The 13,131-nt window shown below is 37.9% G+C and overlaps 1 protein-coding gene across 1 annotated transcript; it reads right to left on the bottom strand.

The window, feature by feature from the left end:
• Positions 1–1,996: 1,996 nt before the first annotated feature.
• Positions 1,997–12,336, bottom strand: acer3 (alkaline ceramidase 3). The gene is made up of 11 exons (XM_030069366.1): positions 12,206–12,336; positions 8,623–8,733; positions 8,364–8,416; positions 7,902–7,954; positions 7,478–7,559; positions 7,284–7,319; positions 6,396–6,454; positions 6,174–6,275; positions 5,507–5,611; positions 5,347–5,392; positions 1,997–5,243 (listed from the first exon to the last, which is right to left on the bottom strand). The coding sequence occupies exons 1-11, from the start codon at positions 12,306–12,308 to the stop codon at positions 5,190–5,192; spliced, it is 804 nt and encodes a 267-aa protein (XP_029925226.1). The 5' UTR covers positions 12,309–12,336; the 3' UTR covers positions 1,997–5,189.
• Positions 12,337–13,131: the final 795 nt, after the last annotated feature.

Here is a 13,131-nt window from a genome sequence, read left to right as displayed (position 1 = left end):
CAGAATCATTAAGATATAACTTCTGAAGTTTGACAGTTTATGGCCATGTAAAATAAGATGACTAGTGATTTAAAAGTCAGCCAATAAATTTGCAATATAAGACTAGCTTAGCATGTGCAAACTTCCCCAAGTGTTTATTTTTTGTCGCATTCTTGATATTAAATGTTAAAATAGTAGAACAGTTAGAACAGTAAATAAAAAGTAATACCTAGTGTATGAGTCTAATGAATTAATTTAGAGGCTGAAATTCTCAAAATACAAGTTCTGATTGATTTTTTCCTGTTAAAAGAAGATATGATTATAACTGATTATAAAGTTAAAAACACAGACAAGCTGTCAGCACACTGATATGGTTGCCAACATTAAGTTACCTGACCCAAATATTATTATTAACAATATTGTCATGGGCTGTTATTCGTTTTGGAGGTTTGTTCATCAGAATTAAACTTCAATATCAGTTAAGCTCTATTGTCTGAGCTCAGTTCAGGGTCAGGAAAAATAGAAGTCTTCCCAAGAAGTGACCACAGAATGATCATGTAGAGTGGAAAAGTCCCCAGGAAATAAACATTGGAGAGGCAAGCTGTATTGAGATGTTGGTTAAAAGATGCCCATACAAGGCTAAAATCTAACTTCTGGATCTGGATTTAACCAAACACTGTAGCCCCCCTCAAGCCTCTCTGAATTCAGTTTACCCAGATGTTCAGGAAAGCCCCTTAGAAAAAAAAAGTGACAGAAATCAGAGACAAGAGCACTTATCTGATATATAAGTCAGGAGCAAGAAAGATTCAGTATCTGCATTTAGCACTGCCCTCCTCCAGTAAACAACCCACTGTGGAGTTACAACATATGGGGTACAGTGTGACGTGCACAGTAGCTCTTTATTTCTGCCATTATATTTGGACTCACTGATTAAAGGGTTGAGGTCATCAGTAACTGATTTTTAAGGATAAATCCTTGCATGAAGAGCGTAGGTGAAACGACTCATGAGGAAGCCGTCCTCTTCTAAAGAAATTTTAGACCTCAGTGGTTTTGGCATTTGAGAGACAAGATTGAGATAACACTTCCTCAACGTCCAGACTTCCACATAACCAACCTGTCATGTCTATGTTGCAAGAAAGATGCAGGGATAGATAATGTGTGCGTAAGAGGACATTACTTATGAACAGTCATAAGTAATGTAAATATGATGTCCAAGCAGGCTGAGGCAAATAACAGAATGGCAAGAATGCTCTAATAAGTTCAGAATATTGCATCTTTGTTAAAATATTCCATCTCTACTGTATTGCAGCCTTTAAAGCCAAGAAAAGGTAACGTTTTTCATGGCATTTCAATATCCAAAATCTAAGATTATATCTAGTTTTATGTCATATTAATATAGTATGAATATATTGCTCAGCCCTACCTATAATTTTCAAGGCCTCAAATGCTCAGAATATGAGAAGTAAATCTATTTGCAAATGAATAATTAAATCTAAGAAGAAGATATCAGCCCTTTCTGAGGCACAGCACAGTAGTTAAGACCTTGATCTGAGATTAAATTTTTGAGTGAACTCTACAAATGTTGGCAACCCCAGTTCAAATGGAGGAAATCAACAAACCAACCCTCATCCGTGAGCATCAGCTTGGCATCCGTTTCCCTTATTTATAGCACACAAGCAACATGCACGTCTTTCAGTCAATAGGTGACTGTTGCACCTCAAACTTGATGACTCAACTCATAACACTATTCTCACACAACAGTGTCTGATATGAAAAGATGCACTATACTATGAATTAATGTGGCTCTCTGTGAAAGATGAGAAATACAGAAATAGCTGACACTTCCTTCACAAATAGCGTCATACTCAAACATGTGCGCATCAGAAATCGGTGAATCATGCAACTGTCAGCTCCTAGCAGTAGTGTCACTACCACAGTAATGACAGTAGTGACACTACTACCACATGAATGAATGTGCTATAACCGTGGGAGAAAATAAGGAGAATGAAGTCCGAAACAGGTTACATTGATACATTGTCTTTAATTTGACAATACAGGGCATACGAAAGACTGGCGTGTGACCAAATTTCTACAAAATGTTGGCAGACTTCGCTCTACTGGCCACATCAAACAAGTCTTATCACTTCTAGCTACAGTCATAAATGTCACTGACATGACCAGTAGCCAAGTTGAGAAGGTAGACACACAAAACAAATGGAAGGCCAAAATGATTAGGCACACACTTTGAATTAGTAGCTGTTTTTGTTTTTTTCTGATGCTTTGACAGTTCACTCTAAATGTAGTTTTTCTGTACATTAGGCAAACCAATGGGGAGAGGGAACACTGTAACAGACACAGGAACATTTTGATGGGTTGTTTGTTATGAGTGTCAAGGCAACTTGGAGTACACTGCAAAGATAAAAATAAGGCACCCTCATTGACAACTGCTCACCCCCTCTGACAAGCAGTGATTTAAAGATAACATACAAGGAAGATTCAAAGTGAATGCTGAACAATGATAATACTTGTCCTTTGTACAGTACATTGTGCTTATGCATTTTTGCAACACTTGGTCCAAGCAGTAGTTATAACTGACAGTATATCCCTTTTGTGGACAGCATGGTCAAAGCATAAAAAAAGAAATGTCTGATGACGTCTGTTTTTTTGCAGGAGATAATCCAGACAACAACAGTTTGAGAGACATGCAAGTATCTCCATACAACAAGTATCAAGTTGCACCCACATTATGCATATTAGCTCTTTCCATTTATAGAAGTTATTTTAAGCCCAAGACATTTTTCTCCTTTTCATGTCCACACTTTCACAGTAAAGCAAACATTGCAAAAATGTGAATTCCTTCATTTGACAACACAAATCCAGTTATGAAAACTGAGGAACAAACTCCTAAAATTCTAGATAGGTAGCAGTTACTCATAGCAGTGTGGCATCCTTAGGCAACGTCTGAAACTTTATAGAGATCTCTGCCATCTAGTGGTTGTATCATTAAAGTTTAATGAACATGTTCCATTGTGTGTATGTGCCATTTGAATCTTTACTTTGTTAAGCTGGTATAAATAAATGACAAAAAATGTGAAAAATAAATACTAGTAAATATCAAGCTGTCAAACCATTCCAACTTTGGCACCTTATGCTAATGATACTTAGGTCTAAGATGATTTTTTAAAGTACCTTTACAGAACTGGAACTTTGAACAACTCTTGATTTGAGTTGATTTACTAACAATTCCCTATTTTAACATTAAAGAGGAAATGATGAGAACTTGCTTATGGATTAGTATGAAGTGGAATTTGAAAACACAATGATTCTGACATTTTTTTTTTCAACCCACTTAGTTGGTCCTTTGAGTTTAAACAAGTATGATTAGGAATATTTCTATTAAGCAGGACTGCCGCTTCTTTTCTAGTTGGCCGAACTATTATTTCCTTCATCAGCATTTTGACGGGGCACACTCGCTGCCCTTCAGGTTTGCTGCACCGGGTCACTGGGAACAACATGTATGTAGCGATCATCATTTTTTACATTTATTTCTCCCTGATAATGGGTTGAGATAAACTTTTTGACCAGTGTCAGAACAGCCATAAAATATGGTCAAATATGGAGAAAGGCTGGCTTTCCAAGACTACTTGCCACAAATAACAGTTGTTGCATAAAATGATTATGACTGTGATTATGGCTGTTGTGGAGAAGGTATGTGCATATATATATAAGTTGAAGCTGTGTCTTATGTTAGTTGTAGATTATATAGGAGTTTAAAAATTAATGAACTTTTTCCTCTCAGTCTGGGTTACCAGTCTGGATACCAATTCTAAGAGCCTTCTCTTAAGTTTCAAGGGGCAAGTTGAGCCAATATATTTTCAATGCAGTTTGTGTGCAGTTATGTGCAAGTGTGTGTCTTATCTGTACCCAGAAATTACCCTCCAGATGCTGGCCAAATAACCTAACCTTTTAAGACTGTGCATATCTTTACTAAATAGTGATCTTTAATAAATTATGAAAACACATCATAACATTGGGGGAATCATTAAATCTTGTGCCTTACTTTTTTTATACTAATGAAAAGTCTTTGCTGTAGTTTTTCTATAACGCATCCTAACAAACTGATGGCTCATTTCATAAGCCTGAGGGAAGTTGAGGATTAACCTCTGTTGGATACATCTTGAATTTTAAATGAGAGCATCCACAAAAAAGCTGCTGCAAGTACAATACTCTCCATAAAAACTCAAATTGTAAAAAAACTGGCTCAACTTGCCCTGTGTATTAACAAAATACCCTGCATGAAAACAATTACCCTGTTGTACTGTAATATCTGCTCAAACTTTCAAACCAGTGCTGTGGTGCTGTGCAGCAAAACTGTGGCATCTCCTTCTGTCCTTGTTAAAAGTCATGTAAAACATTAACATGTCGCATATATTACTTCAACATGTGCTAAATTAAAGAGCAACTTTAGCATGGAAAGGACAGCATAATTCCAGTTATAGCATGCTTTGATCGAACAAATTCAACTAGGCCTATGGCCCAGCAAATAATATTTGGTGAGCCGAGCTACAATCACACACGATCACTTTCTAACAGGCAGTTAAAATCCCAGGTGTATTAAGCACATCCAGAGAGAGTAACTGGATCTTTCTGAAAGGGATATGAAATACTGCACTGTATGTGGAACTCCTTCAACTACTCTTAAAACTACACATAACCAATATAGCCTTAGTTACACCTCAGTTAGGGGATCTAAATATCTACAGTAGTTAACATACAATGATAAATATGACAATCTGACTTATGACTTAATGACACTTGTTTACCCTTTTCCCAAATCAAAATCAAGAGAACCCCCTTAACCCATTCAACATCTACCACTGTCTCAGCAGGGGTTACACATAATATTGGCTTTGGAGATGAATAAGCAAATAAAATCATTATACTTCAACAGCATTACAAAGAATCTAATCTAATAAATTATGACTGATGGGAAAAAAATATCTTCCATTTCTTGACATTTCTCAGAGCTATATTGTACTTAGCAAATCCCCACACTGCAGAACCGAAGGGTCCCCAGGGTGATGCCTTGTGGTACACCGGCCCTCTGGTCGTGGGTTGTCTCCCCAGCAGAGGGAGAGAGGGGCATCAGTAGGTCCCTGTGCTGGTGACTGGATATGGCACCATCCTTTAATGGTCCCCATCCCTTCACTTCAGCTTGTCTTCTGAGACTCAATGTGCAATGTGGGCCATACTCCACAAAGAAACTGAACACATTATGTATATGATGTTAGGTCATGTTTTCATTTTTGTTTTTTCAGGGTTTTGGGCCAAACATGCAGAATTAAAAATACAATAATAAAGACATACCTTTACTTTTGGTCTGTGCTTGAGGTAGGTTGACCTGATCTGGAGGCTAAAACAGGGTAAAATTTGAATTTTTAGATGCATCATCATGGAATGATTATCATGCCAAATTTTGTTACAGTTATCCCGTCTCCTGTTATTGAAATACCAGCTATAGGCTTACCTGAGAAGTATGTGCAGGTAGGACCCCAGGCCTGTAAGGATGTGCCACCAGGCATGGAACTGTGTTACTACTCCAACACCAGGGGGCAGCATCTGTCTGCTGGCTCTGAGAAAGAAAGTAAATATTAGCCATCAAAAGCATATATATTAATAACACACACACACACACACACACACACACACACACACACACACAGATAGACTGATATACCTATCCCTAAGAAAGGCGTACACTGAAACAATGAAAAATGTATGTTTTTATTCTTTACACAACTGTGCAACAAGTGTTTTTTTTTTTTTGGCTTATATTTGCTGTGTTCACATCAAACCTGAAAATGCATCAGCTTAGGTTTTGAGGTAATGCTGATAAAGAGAAAACAGTATTCAGCAATTACTGAACTGATCTCTTTCCAGGCATCAACATTACTTTTAATTTGCCTGACTTGTCCCTGAGATGGCATAAACAAAGTTTTCCTTTTAAACAAAGATGAGACTTTGAAGAAATAAAAATCATAAGCTGTTACAGTGAAATTTGTCTGTACTGCCGCTGTTAAAGCAGGAAAATAACTAAGTTCTTGGAATTTATCATTCTGAACTGACTGTGTTGGAACACAATTTACTAATTATATTTTATCCATGCCCATGTTAATTTTCCCATAATAACTTACCTTAATGAGTCACAGAAGATATTGTCAATGTTCCACAGTAGGAAACCTAACATAAAGACACCTAAAGAGGTGTAGCACAGGGGCCTAAGCCAGGGATACACCCTACCAAAAAGACAAGAAATATCACCTTTAATGTTTAATTATTTACTTTGTTCAACATTATTGAGCAGCCATTCCTTTGGTGAAGTTAGCTTTTTTCCCATATCCTCTTGTCCAGCTTACCATGTAACTATGAAGACAGATCGCATCACTAGGCATGCTACTAGAGCACCATACATGACCTGAAAGTATAAGAGAGTTTCTGGCTTTGAGACACTTTAAGACCTTGTGGGACAAGAAGTAAAAAAAAAATAAAAAAATAAAAAAAATCTCTAAAACGTTATATGAAGTAGACCAAATTAATTTTATCTAGGTTACAAATCAAGCACACTGACATGAGTTTACATCTGTGGATTTGACTTATTTGAGCTCCTAATAAACCCACCTAGATTTGGCAAAGCAACAGTGGGTGCTAATGCATATTATCACTTCTTTGTTAATGAACAGAAAGCTATTTCATATGGCGAGACCCTTTTTCGTGCAATGTATTCCCTCTGTATTGTTTCACTGTACCACAGCAGGGCTACCAGTTTGGTCCAGTTATGAGCGACTATAGAGCAGTGCGATCAGTAAACAAAGCCAGCTCCAAAGAGTAAACAAAGGCAGCTTTGTCACATTGTTCTTATTGTTGCAAGGCAACACAGACATGATGCGGGACTCTAAGCATTTACAGACAAACAGTGGGAATAATGGAAGTAACCGTTCTGACAGTTACTGGCTTGTATATGGTGAGATTTCCCCTTTTGATGAAGCATCCCAACCAGATTGTTCACAACCGATTTACTGTGTTTTGATACACTGTTAGTTATTACATATTGTCATTATTGTTATGGTGATGTGACTCTAGATTTTCTTACATGGATGTTGATGAAACAATACTGCATTATTTTACATCATTTTAATGACCAGTATATATACACATACACACTGACCTTTGACACACTAAACCAAAATAGGAAACATAGATAGGGCAACCTGACTCAGCTGAAAATAAGCAGTACACACCCTTACCTGGTGAAACACTGGCTCCTTCCACTGTAAGTACACCTACAAGAACCGATAAGGAAACTGGTCAAGGGTATTACATGTTTAGCATATCAGTCATAGCAAAAGAAGATGCACTTTTACTTAGGGGATTGAAATATCTGACAACCGCATAATTGCCTTTATTACAGAAGTTCAATTCAGTGAGGGAAGATACTCACCAAACTGACTGAGACACTGAAGATTAGTAATATTGCAATAGGAAATAAACTGACAGTGTTCTCTTGTTTGAAGCACTCATATCTGAAACAGAAATTAGATGCATGTTTTCATCTTGCAAACATTTTCAGCACAAAGTGAAAGACATCAACTTGAAAAGACCGAGAGCAAACATCAGAAAAAGTGAAATGGAGAAATACGCTCCGGCTCAGCTCAGCTCAGCCAAAGTATCAATAGCTCCATTACAAACACTCCACACACCACGAACAACAACAAGACATGCTGTTCTGAGACTGGATCAGTTGAGGGATTCACTGGTTCATTTTACTCCTCTAATCAAACAAATTTGATCAAGTAGGCATCACACTTGACCAGAGTTGCGAGAGGTTTTCAATAGCAATAAATCCAAACCATTCAGACACTTACAGACAGTAGACGAAGACACACGTGCTGTAAATCATTGGCAACTCATCCAGTAACTGCAAATGGCAAAAGACACAGCATACATACTTATCAGTCTGCTATATGAGTCACTACAGCATAGCTGTTGCTATTACTGCTGTTTTCCAGCAATGCTTCTATTTATTTGATTTATTTTAACTAAGTACTGAGAAATTTCATTGTACCTGGGTATAATGACAATAAACATCATTCAAATAACACCACACTATTTTGATACACTTTTCATTGAGACTGGCAACAACTGTCTGTCCTCACTTAAATTTCCATTACATGTTTCCCAAGGCATCAGTGAGTCTAATTCATGCACTTTCAGCAAGAAATGAGGAGATAAGAAAACCGTCTCAGTGGTTACCCACATTCTTGATTATGTACACAACTTTTGCTGAGAAATCCTGCTTTGTTTTCAGTCATTGTGAGTCTGCCCACCTGCATCTCATAGAGCAGCGTCATGTGGAAGCACCAGGAACCAACACCAACAGCTGGGTGACACACAGACAATCCAGCAAAACATTAAAACTGAAAGTAAAGACACACTACCTACTCACATAAAGAAGGTGTGAATAATGGTATGATGACAATCAGGCACTACATACTTTAAAGCCAAATACAGTTGTTGTTTATAACTAATATGCATAAAGAATAGGAATGCAATCTGAGTAATACTCTGTTGTTCCAATAGACTAACCTGCCAGTCCAAGAAAAGAGCAGATGTAGCGGAATTCAAGGCCATCTCGAAATGTCTGAATGGCACCGTAAATGGGAGGAAGAATCATAATCAGGTTGCTGACAGTGTTCCCTGTTCAAGAACACAACAGAGAGAGGAAGATGACATGACCTAGGTCATTGCTAAACATTCAGTCACGGAATAGATGAGCCAGGTCCAAGGCAATGAGATTTGGACCTCGGTTACATTTTGCAGTCACTGTAATAGCCCATCAGGGTGAAGCATTTGCTATATAGAATCAAACTCTTTGATTTTTTCACATAACTCATGGTGCAGACCTTGCAATTTTAGGTATTTCATTTTTTTCACTAGTCACTGTAACAGCAACATGAGCAGCACAAGTCTGGTCACTGCACTGACACCTCATTAACTCAAATTACTTTGCATAAGGTGCTTCTCCTGTGACAGATGATGCTGCTATACTTAATTCCCTGATTTGATTCCATCAGTAGCATACTGTAACTCTTAATATGCTAAAAGTACTTGAGCTACTGTGCATCAATCACTGCACATCAATTCACTTTAACTATTACACGTCGACTATAGCTGAATTTGTACATTGTGATGTTGTACTCCGTTGTTTTGCCTTGTTTGTGCACTCATTGTGATTCCTTTTGAATGTAACCTTAAATTATTTTCTTTTTATATAATACAGAAGTGTTTTGTTTTCTCTTAAAGATGCACTATGCAAAATTCACACAGGACAAAACATGGAATAAGCATGCAGCTTTATGGTTGAGTCCATGGGGTTTTTAATGTCACCCTAGTTCATTGTCAGTCGAGTACAAACAGTCCTCACCTCAACTGACTGGTGTGAATTTGCATGGTGCAGCTTTTTTGTTTAATATGAAGCACCCTAAGCTGCATGTTTTGCATGAGAAATGCTATAATAATTAAGTTGTTTATTATTATGATTAGCCTTGTATTAGTATCATATTTATTATTAACATTATGATCCCAAGAAGAAGCTTTTCATCTCACGCTGCAAGGAAGTTGGACAGAACTGAAATGTCGCAACAGAACAGTATGTTTTGGTAAGCAAGTGTTTGATGACACAGCAAGTTGATGGTTTGAAACCTGAAACCAGCTGCAAAAATCTGGGGAGGGGAAGTGAACAAGGCTCCAGAAAATGATGTTGATTGGCCTGGAGCAAAGCACTTCACCCTCCTCTGTACCGGTTAAGCTTCTCAGTGGCTGAACTGGGTGGCTCCCTGGTATGAGTATAGATATATGTAAACTGCCCTCCCCTTGGCCTTTGCCCATTATACAAACTTTAGGTGTTCGCCTGGTTTAAAGGTAATGTGAGAAGTGATAAATACTGCTATCTATTTTCATAACAGACGTTATCTGCAGGTGACTGATTAACGTCAAAGTGTCGCCGCTGTCCAAGTATACTGTCACATGTCTTGGGGTTTTTCAAGTGTGAGGTTTTCTATGTCATGACTTAATGACATAAAACTGTAAATACGTGTCTGAGCATGAGGAGTCCCTCACAGCAGACTTTTTGACCTCACTCCATGCTTGGCTTTCTATTGTTCTCATCTGCTGATGTTTTAAAAACTGAGATAACACACAAAAGCACACGCCTAATGAGGATTAAAATCGCGTTGGCTTCGCTCTTTGTGTCTTCCATGTGAACAATGGCACATTCCAGCCTTTGTAACCTGAATCACCACGTGAATGTCAGACAATTCACTGCCATTAGTCTACGGTTGAATATCACTATCTTGCTAGGCCAGCGTGTGATACTTGTGCAAACAAAAGCTGTCTTCCATTTTCAATATCATGCTGTAGATAAGCTGTAAACTGAACCTGCTCATACAAAATTATTTGCTTTTAGTAGATCCCAGCTGCTGGCTTGCTGAAACAATACAACAGGACTATGGTTTTATAAGTCTATATCGACCTATCACAGAGTGTGCAAAATGCATCAGGGGTCAAAGTGCAGCAGTCTAAGCTGTGACCCACTGGGTCACAGCGTCCATCTAAGTGTTGAATCACTTACAATGAATGGATAATGTAGCACCTTTCAAGTTACCGTATATTATAAAAAAATGTGTGTGTGTGTGTGTGTGTGTGTTGTGAGTATGTATGTGTGTGACAGAGGTGTGTGTGTGTGTTTGTGTGTGTGAAGGACTGGTAACTGCACGTTAACTGCACATGCAACTTAGTGAAAGTGAAATTGCTCAGTTTTTGTATTTATCACTGAAAGCGATACGGCAGCAAATAATCACAAGACAAAGTTGTCTTCAGTTTCAAAATATGCAGCCTGAGTCATTTACAATAGCTTAACCCTATAAATCCATTTGTATCATATATGATACACATTTTCAATTCCGTTTTTCGTTTTCAGTTTAATCAATACTTGACCAAAATACTGTTGTATACCTTTGAACACTTCCCCTGTTCACCCTGGACCATACCATTGGCACTTCAAGAACATATCAAATATCATACACCAGAAAGCTTGTGTAATAACATATTTTTTTTTGTGTGTGTGTATATATATATATATATATATATATATATATGTATATGTGTGTGTGTGTGTGTGTGTGTGTGTATAGGACTAAATAAAGGGTTCAATTTCAAAAAATTGGAATTTTCTGCCAATTCTTTAATAGTTCAGGCTTTATAGGGTTAAACTACTTGCGTACTCAGTGACTCACTTCAAATTTAGTTTTTTAGGTGTCACGTTTTGCTCCATAGCCTACTGCAGCAGAGCAGAACTGTGCAAACTCTCCACTGAATGCTAACTATATGATAACAAAACCTGTGTTAATGTTGAAGCCTGAGCCATTATTTAAAAAACAAAACAAAACAAAACTGTAAATACGATGACAGCTGAGAAACAACTTAAGAAATTAACAGTTTGTCAGCAGCAAAGTTTAACTGTTAACGTTCCCAAGACAGTGTTTCTTGAGTAACCAGTTTTTATCTTTAGACGAAGGAATGGCTATGGGCGCCTTGATAATATCGTAAACACTTCAGTTAACGTTAGGCTAAGTTTCAACGCAGTGTGTGGCTGTGAATGGCTAGCTTTCTAAGTGCACCTTGCAGAGCAGAGACCTCACGGTAACGACACACAGCTGACTTGTTGTACAAATGAATGGTGATGACGCAGAATAATTTCTTAAGTAATGTCGGTGTGTTACAGCTAACGCTAAAGCAGTGTATGGTGGAGGTATACGTTAGCCTACAGCGTCAACAGACGTTACGCTATGCAAAACAGTCCGTGTTGAACTAACGTATGCTAATGTACAGGACAAGAAACACCCCTCACCTTTGTCTTGTCGTCTGTGCTCTCATGGCTCGTCTAAAGCCATTATGTACATTAGGCCTAATGAGCAAGTTATGCTAACTGACTGAAAAATCAATATCAGTGGAACTAGCACGATATCAGGATCCACAATTCAGCCGCTGCTCCCTCTGTTTACCTACGACCTTAGACCGGTGTGCTCTGTCGCTGTACGCCGCCTTGTCGGAAAAAAATGCTAAAGAGACCAGACCTCCAACAACTGCCGTGGTTTGGTGTTTTACTCACAATATTCCGCGATGTAGAAAGAAACGACATAATTCTCCTCACACCAGTCCAGCGTTGAAGTTGGCCGCCCCCAGTATCCCTGCCTGTCTATCGAGGGAGCCATGATGGAAGATGAGGAGGCTGAATCCTGCTCCTAACGGATTTATAGTCCCATCGCAGCAGCAGCTGCACTCCTCCCTCACTGTAAACACACACACACACACACACACACACACACACCGACAGGGTCACGTGGATCACACTGCTGATATGCTCATATGTGTGCCCACTTTGGTTCCTGTGAAGATACAATAATTACATTACATTATAGATAGCTTAAAATGCTAATATTTATATTATCAATAGTAGCGATTCTGCAACAAACACTAATGCTAACAGTAGCAAGGCTTAACTACTACCACTACTGTTACAAATTCTGCCACAAGCATTACAATTACTACAGCTTCTATCACGACCACCACTACTACTTTTACTGTGTGTATGTGTTTTAAATGACAAAGTTATAAAAGTTACAGTTTGCATTATCAATTGCAATTTGCATTAGCTCTTATGAGAAACATCTATAATAACATTTTAAATAATAGAAAACAATAAAAATCTAGCAACAACAAAACTATATAATAACCTTTAGGGATATTGAATACTGTAATATCATGGCAGTATGATATGATTACCATGAACTCATTACTCACCATAACATTCTCCATAAGAATATCATATGATGAGGCCCATTCTTGTGGTTTTCATTTATGTTGAACTACATTGTTTTAAATGTAAACAATTGTGACACTTTAATTCAAGTGAAAGTAACCATGTCCCATTACGTGACTGGTCTAGATTAGGTTATTGACCAAGCAAGTTTGCAAACAGTGTGTCCATAATTTGGAAGAAATTATACCTTTATTTTTCATCTTTTTAACTGAATG

Source organism: Myripristis murdjan, chromosome 14 (assembly GCF_902150065.1).
Source record: "Myripristis murdjan chromosome 14, fMyrMur1.1, whole genome shotgun sequence".
NCBI classification, from domain to species: Eukaryota; Metazoa; Chordata; class Actinopteri; order Holocentriformes; family Holocentridae; genus Myripristis; species Myripristis murdjan.
This window is presented reverse-complemented; position numbering and strand designations above follow the sequence as displayed.